General features: G+C 37.6%; 1 protein-coding gene across 2 annotated transcripts in view; it reads left to right on the plus strand.

The window, feature by feature from the left end:
* Nucleotides 1-17,070, plus strand: part of rad54b (RAD54 homolog B) — a 230,504-nt gene that overhangs the window by 185,871 nt on the left and 27,563 nt on the right. For both annotated transcript variants that reach the window (XM_028817766.2, XM_028817765.2), the window contains exon 11: nucleotides 5,975-6,144. In XM_028817766.2, coding sequence (XP_028673599.1) covers nucleotides 5,975-6,144 — 170 coding nt within the window. The remainder of the gene's footprint in view (nucleotides 1-5,974; nucleotides 6,145-17,070) is intronic.

Below are 17,070 nucleotides of genomic sequence, written 5' to 3' on the forward strand. Positions count from 1 at the left end.
TCACTAAATCCAACGTGTGCCCCACCTTTGTGTGTTGTCTGACTAACGTGCTGGCTCAGATCAAAAGTGTGCAGGAGATTCATGAATTCTTTTGCCTTCGGGTCACACTGATTATCGATATGAAAATTAGTCACCAACTATTAGGAACCTGTTCTAGTTATTATATTTGAGACTAAGTCAGAATTCTTCAAAGAAAGACCATTATACATGGACAATACTGGAGACTTGAGAAACTCCTTGCATAACAACGGCGAGATACTCAAAAGATGCGAACATACCAAAGCCGACATCTTTACACTTTAACCAACTCAAATAATTATTTGCTAAGCCGCTGCTTTTCTTACCTTGGCGAACTGCATGAGTAAAGCTGTAATTCTGAGGTGCAAAATCAATTAAATCAGCCGCACCTCAGAGCTAAGTCATGTTTCACTTAATGTAAGAACTCCTACACATTATATACATAAAGTGCTTAACCACGTAGTACTTCTTATACATCTGATTAATCAACGGCAATATAACTGAGGCCCATGGTCTTACAAAATTTCCCAGGTGAAGCTGGGTAACATAGTAATTATGTAAGTTAAAATTTTCTGCAACTGTTAGTTTTAGCACATCTGACTTTGCTAATTGACTATTTGCTAATTGACTATTTTAATACCTGTTGTTTGTTATCTCAGTAATCACATTTAAACATTTATGTATTTGTTCAATTGTAGACTATTTGTAGGGATACATCTGTTTTTATGTCTGTATATTATTTTTTATTTATATTTCTGTGAGTTTTTTATTGATTCATTTATAGTGGGAATGATTATTAGAAAATTAGAAAACAATTTTGGTGTTGTAATATGGACACACTCGAAAAGCAAAAAGGATGTGAGGCCTTTAAAAGACCCATTGATCAGACACTCATCTTCACTGGTTTGTCTGGAGAATGGCATCAGCACAAGAACCATGACTTCATGTTGTACAGGTTGGCTTCAGCATACACAGGCCACAGGGGAGGACTAAATTCAAAAGTTCAAATATATGTTAGTGTCCTAAGCTACACAAAAATGCCATTCAAGGCATAGGAACCATCAAAACCTCAGGCTTGCGTGACAAGTTCAACAAGGAACCATTATACATGCTGAAATGTATTTGTAATTCACAAAAGAAGAACATAAATGGGAAAAGGCAAAAAAAATATCAAAGCCATCTAGTCTGTTTTGTCTTTGTAGAGAAATATATTACTCTACTTTCCTCTTTTGTATTATTAATATGTAGCCTTTGTCAGAATGCCTCAAATCTCACAGACTTACCACTGTTTATAAGGTATTATAGTATACTAGACATTGAGCCCGTTACAATAACTGGCGCTAGAACATTAGTAGGAACAGTCTATATTAAATGGCAAGAGACCGTCTATTTTCAGTTACAGTAATTCTGGCTTGTATGTGGCTGTAATATGCGTCACTGTATTGTGTGCCTTTAATTTTCTCTCGCAGTAATACGTCTCTCCAGCAAGTACTGTGCAGTTGCTCAGCAAGTATTTTAATCTGTGCTGGCGTGCAGCTGATTATTGTATGTGTGACGTCTCTCCAGCAACGGATTTTATGTGCGCGAAAATAAATCTACTTTTAAAAGTCATCCTATTGTAATATCATGAAAATTCGTATATTTAGGAAAACCCCTTCAACAACTGACACTTTACCAGGCCAAGTTTGTTAATCGCAAATCTGACATCCTCAGAGTGAACACTTGCACAACAACAAACACTAATCCCACCTCTTTGGGGAAGCTGGTCTCCGCGTCTCAGTACCCGATTGGATTTTTCGGGCGTTATGTTTTAGGTCTTACCTCATTTACCGAAATCCGATTGCATCGGCCACGCGATATTTTATAGGTCCCGCCCTCTCTGTCTTGTGTGACGCGTCAGGCAGCCTTTGAAGCATCGCACCGTGACCCGCGCATGCGCACTTCACCAGAAGACACACACACACGGACACATGGACGCACACTGGGATTTTATTAAAGAGGATAACTTCTCCCCACCTTCCCTTCTACATTTATAACCTAAGGCAATTAGGTGTAGTAAAAGACAAGCAGGAGTTAAGTTACAATTTAAACAATGTATTATTGGTAATATTCATAAATAATAGCAATATGCAAAGTACATTTGAATATTGGCAACCATACATCCTGATAAATGGTGATGTGTAGTTCAGGCGGCACACAGACTTGTTAGTTACTTAAAATGTCTTGAGTTAAGGCCTCATTTGTGGTCAGCTTTCTTTAGAACAGGCCGCATGCCTGTCTCAATATGGCTGCCGAGCTGTGCTCTTCATTGTGTTGCCCTTTTCAGTTCATGGTATGTGTGAGCTGCTCCTTCATCAGTTGGTAAGAGAGAGACAGGGTGAGATAAAGCAAGCAAATTTATGGGTTTTCTGTCCAACCCCTACAGCCAATAGGGCGTCATGGTACTTAAAGGCTTTTGATACAAGCCAATTCCAAACAGCCATGGTTCAGACCAGTGAGGCAAAGAACATCTTAACACCTGCCATCCCCCAAAACCATATGTTAAGGTAAAGCTTGGCAGTTAGGCAGCCTGGCTTTCCTGCGGGGGGGTTGAGAGAGAGACTTTAGCAGAGAAACACTTGCCAAACTGGCAACCATAAGCAAAAAATCCTTAAACTAAAAAGTACAATACTTACAAGAATGCCCTCTTTGATTAACAATCAATAAACTACTTCTGCAACCATCTCTTTCACCACAAAATAAAGGCTGAGAGTAGCCCTAGTAGCAGTGATGTTAGAGTGACTCCATCTCTTGGGATTCCACCTGCAAAACACAATAACTTGCAGCAAAGAACATAAAAACACAATACATGTAAATGGAGTAATTAAACAACACAACATCAATGAAAAACATAATTTTACAAAATGCCAAAATAAAACCAAGCACAGAATTGATAGCAAAAGATCCAAAATATTAAATATACAAGAAATAAGATGGGGCATTAACCCTGGCTAAGCCATAACATACCAATCGTATGAATTTAATTTCTTCAAAATAACATCAAGATGAGTTTGAAAGTATAACTGTACCACACTACAGTCATCCCTCGCCATATCGCTGTTCACCTATTGCGGCTTCACTGTATCGCGGGTTTTTTAAATACAAGTGATCGCCCGCCTATCACAGAAGTTACGTTCCATACCCTTCAACGATAGGTGAAAATCCGCGATATAGAAAGACCATATAAATAAACATTTTATAGTTTAAGCCTTAAAATACCCATCCCACACACTTTAAACACATGTAAACTTATAAAACACACTTCGTTAACACATATGATATGTGGATGTCGGGCTAAGGATGTGAGTAACATCTCTCTATTATAAGACCTTTTAACTTCACGCAAGACAAGGCAGTGAGACAGGAAAACAGCTGCTGTACAGGCTTTTAAATAATTGACACACAGAGCGACAAGTAGCACAAAGCCAGCACAAAGTCCACTTCTCCTTAGCGTGCATTCAGCTTTCTCCCCAACCACCCCTACCCCCTTCACAACACAAAGTGGCAGGAGCATACCGTGCCTCCGGAGAGGGGAGTTTGAGCGAACATGCGTTCAGCCCTCACACCCCAACAACCCCCTCCCCTAACCCCCCCCCTTCATAACGCATTTTGGCAGAAGCAGCACAAAGTCCACTTCTGCTTAGCGTGCGTTTAGCTGCCCCCCTTCACAAAGCGAGTGGCAGACACATCGGACGTCTGATGGCTGCACATAGTGTTGCTCTGCGGTGTTTAAGAGCATAGGAAGTGTTTATAAGAGTGTGGGAAGGGTTTATAAAGCCTTAAAATACATAAATCATAAAATAAATATAGGTCACTACTTCACAGATTTTCACTTATTGTGGGGGGGCTCTGGAACTTAACCCCCGCAATAGGTGAGGGATGACTGTACATGGTAACTTATTCTTTGTGGAAAGAAAGTCTTTGAAACGTTCTTTCAAAGACCATGTTCTTGTTGAAAAACAACTTGGTTTAATAATATTAACCTCCTTTATAATTTTAAACAACTTCACCATGTCACAGCTTAACCATTGTTTTCTTTTAAAGGTTCAGCTCCTTCAGTTTTCATAACTCATACCTTCCAGTCCTAGATTCAGCCTACTTGCACGTCTCTGAAATTTCTCTAGTGCTCCTGTGTCCTTTTGGTAACATGGAGACCACATCAGCACACACTATTCCAGATGGAGGCTCATAAGTGTTGTATAAAGTTTAAATATAACCTCCCTTGAGACATCGAACTATATAACCTAACCTCTTATTAGCCTTTATTTATTAGCCCTTGAGTATATTGGCTGGATGTAGATAGCACAGGGTCCACTTTGACTCCTAGGTCCTTCTTAAAAGTAGTACTTTCAAGTTTCCACATGTAATGCTTTACATTTAAATTAAATTTCATCTGCCACAATTCTATGCAAGCCTGTGTTCCATCCAGGTCCTTCTGTAATGATACTGATGATTCTGGATTATTTACCATTCTACTTAGTTTTGTATTATATCCAAGTCAGTGTATCATTTATATTCTTATCAAGATCATGTGTGCCCATTAAAAAGAGCAGTGGCCCCAGGATTGATCCCTGATGGACACTACTTTTAACATCACCTTATTATGAAAATTCATCATGTTCTACTGTATATCTTTGCTTACAAAGCTTTATCACCTGCTTAGTTTAATTTGACCCGTAGCATCTCATTTAGTTTGTTATCAAAAACTTTATGGAATTCTTGAAAGATAATATAATAATATACTTTAGTTGCTTCCTCATAGATTTAGAGGATACTAATGAAACCAGTCTTTCCCCTCTAAGCTCATGCTTATTGTGTGATCTTTTCTTTAATGATTGCTTCCATTAATTTCCTAGTTTCATGAATGTTAAACTTACTGGTCTGTACTGTACTTACTTGGATCAGTCCAATCACATTTTTATGTTATGTGATAACATTTGATAGATTCCAGTCTTTAGGAGTAGGCTTTATTGATGTATAAATCATAATAGGCTATTACAAGTATAAGAAAGAGAAAATTACTTTTGCTGCAATGTAACATTGACTCCTCTGAATTTAAAAGTACAAAACTGATATTACTTAATTTAAAAACTGTGGGTTGCATTCACATTTGTTAAGGCAGCCTTACTCATTTTGTCCTGCATTGAAACTTTTATGGTGTGTAAAATGTATTTCACACCTAAGAAAGTTTAAAAACTGTACAAGTGATGCATCACACCTGATCAAAAGTGTTCAAAAAAATACATCAACATCAAAGAGTAATAGCATTTGTATGATACCTAAAGCAGCATAAAGCAACCTAATTACTTATGCAGTCTTCTGTTTTTAAAGGAGTCCATAACTGCAATGGGGATGCTGAATCCCCATGTTTAACAGATTCATAGTCCCTAAAACATTTTCAGCACAATTTAGCATCATAATCACAGCTTTAGCAAATTCGTTACAGACTCTAAAGTATGTCTAGAACAACTTACTTTTATAAATGTGTGTTACTTATATATGGCTTTTAAATATTAACATGCACATGTTTTAAATACTTTTTGTACATTTATCTCACTGTCCAAAAAGTGAAATGTTCTGAATTAAGTCTAATGCAACATCATGCATATCATGCTGATATTTTGAACAGGGAAAGTGTCAATAAGGCTCATCAGTATTCTGTCTTTTGAAGATTATATCTTCTCTTCTTAAAGATGTTTAATTTGATCATATTGTGATTGTTATTATATCATTGAATGCGGATAATAAATTTAACCTGCTAAGAAAGCAGCCTGAACTTAAGAGTAACGGTTATTGTTGCAAAAACAGCAAATTTATTATTATGGTGAGAAAAACATTTGATTCCTATAACATAATACTGTCATTCAAAGAATGACCCATACAGTAAAAGTAAAATATTATTTAAATTTTTCCACAGGAAAGAGAAGCATATCCTAGTTTAGATTGTGAAAGCAAACTGTATGAGGGTTTGTCTGACCTTTTTCCAGAAGAATATGTGAATGGTGGATACAAGATCACTGACAGCAGCAAGCTACATGTACTACTAAATCTCCTTCTTGCTATTCGAGATTTGAGCCCCACAGAAAGGTAAATTATATATTTGAATGTTATTGTGTATCTTTTCCTTATTTCTCCCACATTCAGCAGATAAATTTTAAGAACAATTTAAGAACAACTTAAATTTCATAATTATCCTGACCCTGTACTTTGTACATGTGGCAATACTAGGTACATTAGGTGTCTATGGCACAACCATTGCTGCTTGTTTGAGCTGTAGTAAGCTGTAATAACAATTCTATTACTGTTAGTGTTACTATGGCTACGCTTATTTATATAGCACATTTTTATACACAAATAGTATAGCTGGAAGTGCTTTACAACAATAATAAATAGAAGAAGAGAAAAAAAATAAATATCTGTAAATTAAGCATCCAATAGATGGTGCTCTTGAAACATTAATGCTGAGGTCTATATTGATAACTTAAATTTCAACCCGACCTGGATGGATGGCACAGCTAGTTACAAGATAAAACCATAAAATGGTGCAGTAAATAAATAGATAAAATAAGCACACTTCTAGTAAAGATTACAATAAAACAAGTAATTAGCATAATTTAAAAGGATTTTCTTTTATGGCACAGTGAAGGCAATTCTGAAAAAATGACTTTTATGGGTTTTTTTTTTTAAATAAGGAAATAGCCTGGATATATTGAGGGTGGGAGTTCTAGAACTGAGAAAAAGCATTAAAAAAAAGCATGACCGCCCATGGAAGACAGACAGACTGAAGGGACAACAAGAAAGCCAGAAGTAGGAGAAATCAGTGAGCACTCCCAGTGCATAAACTTTTAGAAGGTGTTTTAAATTAAGTGGGAGCCAGATCATGGAATGCTTTGTAAGTGAAGACAATAATCTTAGTCAATATGGTACTTGTGAACCAGTGAGGTTTATATAGAATAGGTGTAATGTGACTAATTAACCTTAATTTAATTTAATAAGCCTCTATAAGAATTTTGAACTAACTGCAGCTTGTTTAAATGTTTAGCCAAGATATATGACAATAAAATGTAGTTTAGCTTTAATGCAACAAATGCATTAATTAGTGTCTCAGCTGCAGAGTAGAACAGTGAAGAAAATGTTATAAACGTTAAATGGCGGCACGGAATGTAGCATTAATGTGAAATTGAAAGACGAGTGCTGTCAAAAGCAACACCAAAGCTCTTAACTTGTGGACATAAAAGAATATCAGTGTTATCGATACAGATGTTAACAGTTCCAAATTTTAAAAGAATGGATTTAGAGACCACAAGGAGAATTTCAAACCTGTCACTGTTAAACCTGAGCAGATGATGTACCATTCAACTTTTAATATCATGAAGCAAACAAATCAAAGAGGACAGAGAAGAAGCTTGAGGTGGTTTGGTAAAAATATAGAGTGCTAAGTAATAAAAACCAAAGGGCTCAGTACTGAACAAAGTGGCACACCATGGTTAACAGGTGACTTGTTAGAAATGCAGTTATTCAGTTGAATAAATTGAAATCTATATGTTAAGTAACACTGAAACCATGAATAAGCAGTACCAGTTATACCCTGTGAAGATAGGCATTCTGATAATAGTTTGAAATGCCAAACTAAGATCAAAAAGGAGAAAAATACTGTGCCCTTCATAATGTTTGGAACAAAGACACAGTTTTCCTTGTTTTACTCCTTTACTCCATAGTTTAAAATTACAAATGTCCATGAATTGCACACCTCAAACAGTCATTCCATGCAGCAGATATGCAACAAAGTACTAAATATGACTGCTTTAATATACCTACCAATGCTATGTCCCAAACACCGTCTGAAATATGGAGTGAATGGGGGTGGGGAGTGGATTTAAGTAAAAAAAAAAAAAAAAGTTCTACATGGTGTGACCAAAACGTATGAAGAGAACCTTAAATTAAAAATCTGTAATGTGCACTTTGGCTGTTGCCCAATGGGAACAGCTCCTTCAACTGTACTAAAAAAGTCTTTGACCCAAAATAATTTTAATATTCAAGCATTATATTATTAGTACAAGTTCTATTGGGGAGGTCTACAGTGAGTTCTTGTGTGACATACAGTGTGAATTGTGTGAATTTATATACGCCGGTGTGTGTCTTTTTAAACTATTTCCATCCAATTCAATTTGCCACAAGTGGTCTCCAGTCTACTTCTAGACACAAATCCAGCATAATTAAGACAAAAAGGATGCACTTGATCGCAAATTGGACTGCAACAGCAAAGAGTCTGAATATTTAAATAAATTAGTTTTTGATTTTTAATATATTTTAATATATTTGATAGCTGTTTTGAAATCATGTTTTCACTTGGTCATTATGGGTTATTGAGTGTAGATTAAAGGGGAAAAATGGCAAATTTATCAATTTAAAATTAAGTCTACAACTTTATAAACTGAGCAGAAAGTATTTCGACTGCTTCACTTTGCTTTCTGATGTACAGAGAAAGTATTAGAGTGTTGTGTATTGCTATGTTTTGTCTTTGTGTGAGACTTGATTAAAATAGAGCATTTGCTCCTAAAACTTCATGTTTGTTGGCCACAAAGGGAAGATAGGGTGGATCTCTTTCTAGCATTTTTTCACTTTAGAAGGGTTTTGATGTTTTTTCAACTACCCAGGAGCAAAGGAATGTGTGAGCATGTTTGGTGTGTTGGGTCTCAGTAGTGAGTATGAGTGAAAAACTTCAATGGTGAGTAGTAACTAAATAATTAGCTGGCAACGTATCTGTTAAAAGTAAGCCTCTACAGTGGGGGAAATAAGTATTTGATCCCCTGCTGAATTTGTACATTTGCTCACTTACAAAGAAATGAACAGTCTCTAATTTTTATGCTAATTTAATTTTATTGGAGAGAGACAGAATATCAACCAAAAATCAAGAATAAAACACATTACATAAAAGTTAAAAGGTCGTCTCAAGTTTGCCAGTGAATATCCAGTCCTGTACATGGGCCTTCTTTAATAGGGGGACCTTGCGGGCACTGCAAGATGTCAATCAATGACAGTAATCCCTCCTCGATCATGGGGATTGCATTCCAGAACCCCCCGCGAAAGGTGAAAATCCGCGAAGTAGAAACCATATGTTTATATGGTTATTTTTATATTGTCATGCTTGGGTCGCAGATTTGCACAGAAACACAGGAGGTTGTAGAGAGACAGGAACTTTATTCAAACACTGCAAACAAACATTTGTCTCTTTTTCAAAAGTTTAAACTGTGCTCCATGACAAGACAGAGATGACAGTTCCATCTCACAATTAAAAGAATGCAAACATATCTTCCTCTTCAAAGGACTGCGCGTCAGGAGCAGAGAATGTCAGAGTGAGAGAGAGAAAAAAGCAAACAAAAATCAATAGGGCTGTTTGGCTTTTAAGTATGCGAAGCACAGCCAAACAAAGCAGCTGCAAGGATGTATAATGTAAAGGTAGTCTTTCAGCATTTTTTAGAGGAGCATCCGTATCCTCTAGGCCAGTGTGCGAACAGCCCCTCTGCTCACACCCCCTCCGTCAAGAGCAGAGAATGTCAGAGAGAGAGAGAGACAGAGAAAAACAAACAATCAAAAATCAATACATGCCCTTCAAGCTTTTAAGTATGCGAAGCACCGTGCGGGAAGCATGTCGCTTGACAAAGCAGCTGCACAGAAGGGAGCAACGTGAAGGTAATCTTTCAGCATTTTTAGACTAGCGTCCGTATCGTCTAGGGGTGCGAACAGCCCCCCTGTTCACACCCCCTCCGTCAGGAGCAGAGAATGTCAGAGCGAGAGAGAGAGAGAAAAGCAAACAGTCAAAAATCAATACGTGCTGTTTGATCTTTTAAGTATGCGAAGCACAGTGCGGGAAGCATATTGCTTGACAAAGCAGCCATATGTAAGCCCAGCAAGGAAGAGAGCAATGTGAAGGTAATCTTTCAGCGTTTTTTGAGGAGCGGCCGAATCCTCTAGGGTGCGAACAGCCCCCATGCTCACAATATATTTGAGGAGTTTTATTTAATACGTAATACGCGCTCTGGTTGGGTAGCTTCTCAGCCATCTGCCAATAGCGTCCCTTGTATGAAATCAACTGGGCAAACCAACTGAGGAAGCATGTACCAGAAATTAAAAGACCCATTTTCCGCAGAAATCTGCGAACCAGCAAAAAATCTGCGATATATATTTTAATATGCTTACATATAAAATTCACAATAGAGTGAAGCCGCGAAAGTCTAAGTGCGATATAGCGAGGGATTACTGTACAGCATAGTGTGTTACCAATGGTGTTCTTGACGACTGTAGTCCCAACAGCCTTCAGATCATTAACAAGCTCCTCCCATGTAGTTTTGGGCTTATCCCTCACCTTTCTCATGATCATCCTCACTCCATGAGGCAAAATCTTGCATGCAGATCCAGACCAAGGGCGCTTGATGGTCATTTTATATCTTTTTCATTTCCAAATAATCGCACCAACAGTTGTCACCTTCTCACCAAGCTTCTTGCTTATGGTCCTGTAGCCCATTCCAGCCTTGTGCAGGTCTACAATCTTGTCCCTGGCATCCTTTAACAGCTCTTTGGTCTTGCCCATGGTGATGAAGAGGTTGGAATGGAAGAAACTGATTCTGTGGACAGGTGTGCTTTATACACAAAACGAGTTGAGATCAGGAGTATCTGGAATTGATTGATTGATTGTAATCTGTGTGCCACATGGGCATACAGCCAATCTGAGGGAGCCAAAATTCTGGCTGGGGTTGTAGGGGATCAAATACTTATTTCTCTCAATGATATGCAAATCAATTTATAACTTTTATGTAAGGTGTTTTTTCTGGACTTTTGTTTGATTTTCTGCCTTTCTCCATTAAAATGAAACTATCATAAAAAATAGAAAATGTTTGTTTCTTTGTAAGTGAGCAAACTTACAAATTCAGCCAGCGATCAAATACTTATTTCCCCCACTGGAAGTGTGTTTACCGGTAAAGAAGGCAGTAAAAGATTTATACTTATCTCAGGTACATTAAGTGCAAGCTGTGAACTTAAAGGAAAGTATAGTATGATGGGAAAGCATTTTTAGCAGGCAGCTTAAGTCAGTCATAAGATAGTGTTATCTGTGGGGGGGCACCAGTGAGCTCCCAAACACAGCAACTCAAGTATCAGTTCAAACAGTGATTTATTTTCACAAATACCTCACATGTGATACACAAATATTGCACAAGCACAATTCCCCTTCTATTCTCTGTCTCTTCTCTGTCTCTTACTATCACCTTTTCTCTTTGTGGTTTCCCTGGATTTTGACTTACGACTAAGCTCCAGTCACTATTATTACTTCCCCATGGGTCACAGTAATCAGGCATGTGCTCGACTGGACCTATTGTGACCTTTGAGGGCCACCAGTGAGCTCCCAAAACCTCTAATAACACACCAACACAAGTATTAGTTCAAACAGTGATTTATTTTTGCAAATACCTCAAGAATGATACACAAATATTGCACAAGCACAATTCCCCTTATATTCTCTGTCTCTTCTCCTTTCTTCCTGTCATTTTACTCCTCCAGGCAAGCTTAGTCCACATCCCCCCCGACTCTGGCTTTCCTGGATGAGCTTGGGCGGCTTCTTTTATTCTGGACCCAGGAGCACTTCTGCTCTGACGCTTCCATAAGTAGGAGGTATTTTTGGGTCAGGCGGATTTTCCTTTGGGGGAGCGCAGGATGGGGTTATAAGAATATGTGTGATTTGTTCCTGCAACTCCCTTAAGTGGCACCCATGGAACACCAGAAGGATGTGCTATAGGACTACATTTCCCAGCCTGTCCTGCAGGTATCCAACCAAGTACTGTAGTCCAGGAGGACTGCCACCTATTATGTCGGGAGAGGAAATGGTCCATAAAATTGGACACTTCAACTGTCCTTTCATTAAACTGGCCTTCCGGCTAGGTAAGGACCTTTGAATCATCCCTATCAAAATGCCAGCCCATGCCTGGTGACCATCACAGAAGAAAGTATTTAGTAGTGAAAGCATTATAAAGAGTTAATACAGGGGTGTAGAGAGGTCCAGTAAGTATTAAACAGGTCCCAAAGGAAGTGGGAATACAGGGCATAGTGTGTAAATGGGCACAAGATTGGCTCGAACACAGGAAATAAAGGGTTATGGTGAAGGGGACATTTTCAGATTTAAATAATGTTAAATGTAATGTCCCCCAGGGTCAGTGCTGGAACTGCTTCACTTTTTAAACATCTTCTTTTTCTTCTTTTGGCTGCTCCCATTTAGGGGTCACCACAGCAGATCATCCATCTTCATCTGTCCCTATCCTGTCTTTTACGTAATTTTCTGCCACACCGACTGCTTTCATGTCTTCCCTCACCACATGCATAAGCCTCCTCTATGGCCTTCCTCTTTTTCTCTTACCTGTTGGTCCCATCCTCAACACATTCTTTTCACAATGTATCCCTCATCTCTCCTCTTTGTGCCCAAACCATCTCAATCTAGCCTCTCTCACTTGGTCACCTAACTGTTGTACCTGTATTGTCCCTCTAATATACTCATCTCTAATCCTGTCTACCCTCGTTACTCCGGGTGAAAATCGTAGCATCTTCAACTCTGCCACTTCCAGCTCTGCCTTACCTGTCTTTTCATCAGTGCCACTGTCTCCAAACCATGCAACACAGCAGGTCTCACTACCTTTTTATAGACCTTCCCTTTCATACTTGCAGTTACTTTTCTATCACAAATCACTCCTGTCACTCTTCTCCACCCAGACTACCCTGCCTGCACTCTCTTCTTTACCTCTCTGCTGCACTCTTTGTCACTGTGGACTGTTGAAACCAAGTATTTACATTTGTGTACCTTAACCACTGTGCTCCTTGCAGTCGCACCCTTTCACCACCTTCCGTCTGATTTACACACATGTACTCCATGTTACTCCTACTGACTCTCATTCCTCTTCTCTCCAGTGGATACCTCCACCTCTCCGGGTTTGCCTCAACTTGCTGTCTACTCTCACTTCAGATCACAATGTCATACAAGATCATTAAAGTCCACAGAGACTTCTGTCTGACCTTGTTTGTCAACCTGTCCATCTCCTTTGCAAATAGGAAAGGACTCACAACTGATTCTTGATGTAATCCCACTGTCATCTAACACTGAGACAAGTATTCAGATACTTTGCTATGACACTTGAAATTTGGCTCAGGTGCATCCCATTCTGTTGATCATTATTGAGATGTGTCCATGTGTGGTCAAATCATTTGATTGGACATGATTGGGAAAGTCACTCAACTGTCTATAAGGTGTGGAAGAAATTTTTTAATGGACTCCCCACACTGGAATGCCCCGATTTATGCAAAAAAAACACAGGCAGGAAAAAGCGTCAGTCATTCTTTATCTAAATTTTACAAGAGGCAACAGCATATCTTATTAGCATGTATTGCCAAGAAAAGGGTGTCCTCTGTTATATTTAGATAGATAGATAGATAGATAGATAGATAGATAGATAGATAGATAGATAGATAGATAGATAGATAGATAGATACTTTATTAATCCCAATGGGAAATTCACAACTGCTGAAAAGGCTGCCACTCACGGCGGCGCCGGATGCACACACAATTCTTTATACATATATTCATTATACAATTCATTGATTAGATCACTACTCAAAAAAGGAATTTATTACATAATTAGAAAACTTTTAGCATGATTGGTTGCTAACCCAGTTGCTAACGGGACATGACAAACGTTAATACTTTAAATAACCTCAATTAACCCTGTCTACTAGGTTGATTTGGAAATTCTGTTAGGATGTTAGAATGTATGTGACTTTTTAAATGTTTTATTATTATTTTTTATTTTAAGAAATGTGTTATTGAGCATGTGATTTTACACGTTCATCCTGTTTTCTCATGGTTCATCAAACAATCTAATTTATAATCCAGCCGGGTACATCAACAGGAAACTTAGTACTAAGCATTACAATAGAATAATGATTATACCTTAAAAATAACATTTTCTCTTAAGTGTTATATAAAAAAATAACAAAAAATGCATTTATCATAGTGAGTAATGAAAAACAGCATTAGCTTTTAAGCATAAGCTCAGAACAACAACATTTATATATATATATAGCATGTTTTCATACAAATGATGTAGCTCAAAGTGCTTTACAAGATGAAAAAAGAAAAATATAAAAATAATATTAGGTGATACTAAGTAACAGAGAATAAAGTTAGGTCCGATGGCGTGGAGGACAGAATAAAACAACAAAAAAAAAAAACTCCAGAGGGCTGAAAAAAAAAAAAACCAAAATCTGCTGGGGTTCTGAGGCCACGAGACTGCCCCGTCCCTACTGAAGGATATGAGACTCAGACACACGCTAGATGCACATTGTACCATTACAAAGGTCCTACAGTTGACAATGTATATCAGAGCAAAAACCAATCCATGAGGTCACTGGAATCGTTTGCAGAAGTGAGAGATAGGATTGTGTCAAAGTACAGATATGGAGAAGACCAAGAAGCCTATGGTCACTCTGGCTTAGTTACAGAGAACCTGAAGACAGGAAAATTTTCCAGAAGGACAACCACCACTGCAACACTTCAATAATCCGGACTTTATGACAGAGTGGCTAGATGACACATCAAAACCCACTTGGAGTTTGCAGTAAGGTATCTAACGGACACTCAAACTGTGAGAAACAAGATTCTCTGGTCTGATGAAACCAAGATTGCTCTTAGAAATAGGCTAAGAAGTTCAATGTCTGGAAGAAAGCAGGCACTGCTTATCGCCTGTGCAAGTACCATTTCAACAGAGAAGCATGGTAGTGACAGCATCATGTTGTGGGGTAGTTTTTCAGCTGCAAGAGCTGAGACATTAGTCAGGGGCAAGGAAAGCTGAACAGAAAAAACTATAGTAATATCTTTAATGAAAACATACTCTTAGCGCTCTGGGCCTAAGGTTAACCTTCCAACAGGACAATAGCCCTCAACACAAACCAAAGGCAACACAGGAGTGTCATAGGTCCAATTCTGCAAATGTTCTTGAGTGGCCCAGCCAAAACCCAAACGTGTAAATATCTGCCCACTGATGATCTTCATTCAACCTGACAAAGCTTGAGTGGATTTAAAGAGGAGAATGACAGTAAACCCTGAAATTCAGGTGTGTGACACTTGCATTATATTCTAGGCCACCAAAAGTGCTTCAGTGAATTACTGAGTAAAGAGTCAATATTTGTGTCAATGTAATGTATTGTTTTTTTTATTTATTTTTTCTTTTATTTTAAAAAACAGAACAGTACAGTGATATTCTACTATATCAAACATATAATGATAACATAAGATGTAGACAAATGAAAAAATAGAAATACAATGGAAAAAAGCAAAACAAAACTATTTTTAATAAATTTGTAAAAATTTTGAAATTCTTGTTTTCACTTTGTGATTGTGGAGTTTTAAGTGTTGCTTGATGAGGGAAAAATAAATAAATACTTTCAACATAAAATATGTAAAAAGTGAGTCAGAATACTTTTTAAATATAAACAAACAGGGGTGGAGTGGTGGCTCTGAGGCTAAGGATCTGCGCTGGTATCCTGGAGGTTGCCGGTTCGAATCCCCGTCACTGCCAAAAGAGATCCTACTCTGCTGGGCCCTTGAGCAAGACCCTTAACCTGTAATTGCTCCAGGGGCGCTGTACAATGGCTGACCCTGCGCTCTGACCCCAAGGGGTATGCGAAAACTAACAAATTTCTAATATGTGAAATCGTATAAGACGAAATAAAGAACAAAAAAAAAAAAACATAACAAGCTAGTACAGCCGTACTGTACTGAACAGAGTAATAGTACAGTAAACAACCCCATGCCATCTTGTATCATCTATGTTTGACAAGTCAGGTTAAAATGTTTTTTGCTTGTTCTGTCTGCATGCAGAATTTTTTAAAATATATTCTACAAATACTTGTAATGTGTTTATTTTTGAAAGGCTGGTGGAAACAAATTGATAAAGTGCATCAATAGATATAGCTTTTGGACAGCATATTTTCTATTGAACCTTAAATTAAGGTTTTGGCATGGGGTTAGTGGGGGCTTTCCAGTGTGTTTAATTCAGAAATTCCAGCAGCATGCTTCATAACATACAAGTGTCACTCTTTATTAAACAAGAGAAGCAAAGATCTCTTATCCACAAAGAAAATCTTCATACGTTAAGGAGCATAACAAATAAATTAGTGCAATGCCTGAAAAGCAAGACTCTGAAAAAGCATTTTTTGAGATTAGCCAATTTACTGATCACTGATTGAGTTATTGGAAGTGAAAATTTGATTTATTTTTTGGTGGCCAATCCATTGAGCATCACTAAAACCAAGTCCTTGGGAGGTAAAATTTAATTAACTAAATAAATAGTAGAACAGAGTGTTTCATCTTGAGGTGGACAACAGCACATATATATTTCAACACTAGCATACAGTGCCTGTGTGGATTAAATCAGGCTTGTGTTGAAAGTTTTATGTAAGAGAATCCTCTCCCAATATTTTACATTTCTGTATTTTTTTTTTGTTCCCAAATTGTCTATCAAATTTTTCTAGGCTGTTGTCAATGACAATGTTTAAAATGGGAATCATTTGTGTCAGGTTTATACACTGTAAATATGTAAATACTTCAAAGCCAAGTGATTTAGCAGTGTAAACTTTTGCATAACTGTGTGTTTCAACATACTTCAAATGTGTTTGTGTTTTATTCAAGGCACACTGCTAAGGATTTTACTGTTTTTCTTTTTTTTTAAACAACTACCTCTAGGAAGAGGTTGCAGCTAAACTAAAGCTAAAATACCTTTAACAATGTTATTTTTGTTATATACAATCAAAGATTACCCCCAAGACATGAACATTTTGTTTTAGCAATAAATCATTATTTCCAGCTCCATAATGGCCACTGTAAAGTTAACATCAGTTTATATAACTGTAGTTAGTGAAACAAAGTTAACTCAAATTTTCTGTTTTCATATTCATAAGTGTGCATAGATTTACATT

This window comes from Erpetoichthys calabaricus, chromosome 13, assembly GCF_900747795.2.
Source record: "Erpetoichthys calabaricus chromosome 13, fErpCal1.3, whole genome shotgun sequence".
NCBI classification, from domain to species: Eukaryota; Metazoa; Chordata; class Cladistia; order Polypteriformes; family Polypteridae; genus Erpetoichthys; species Erpetoichthys calabaricus.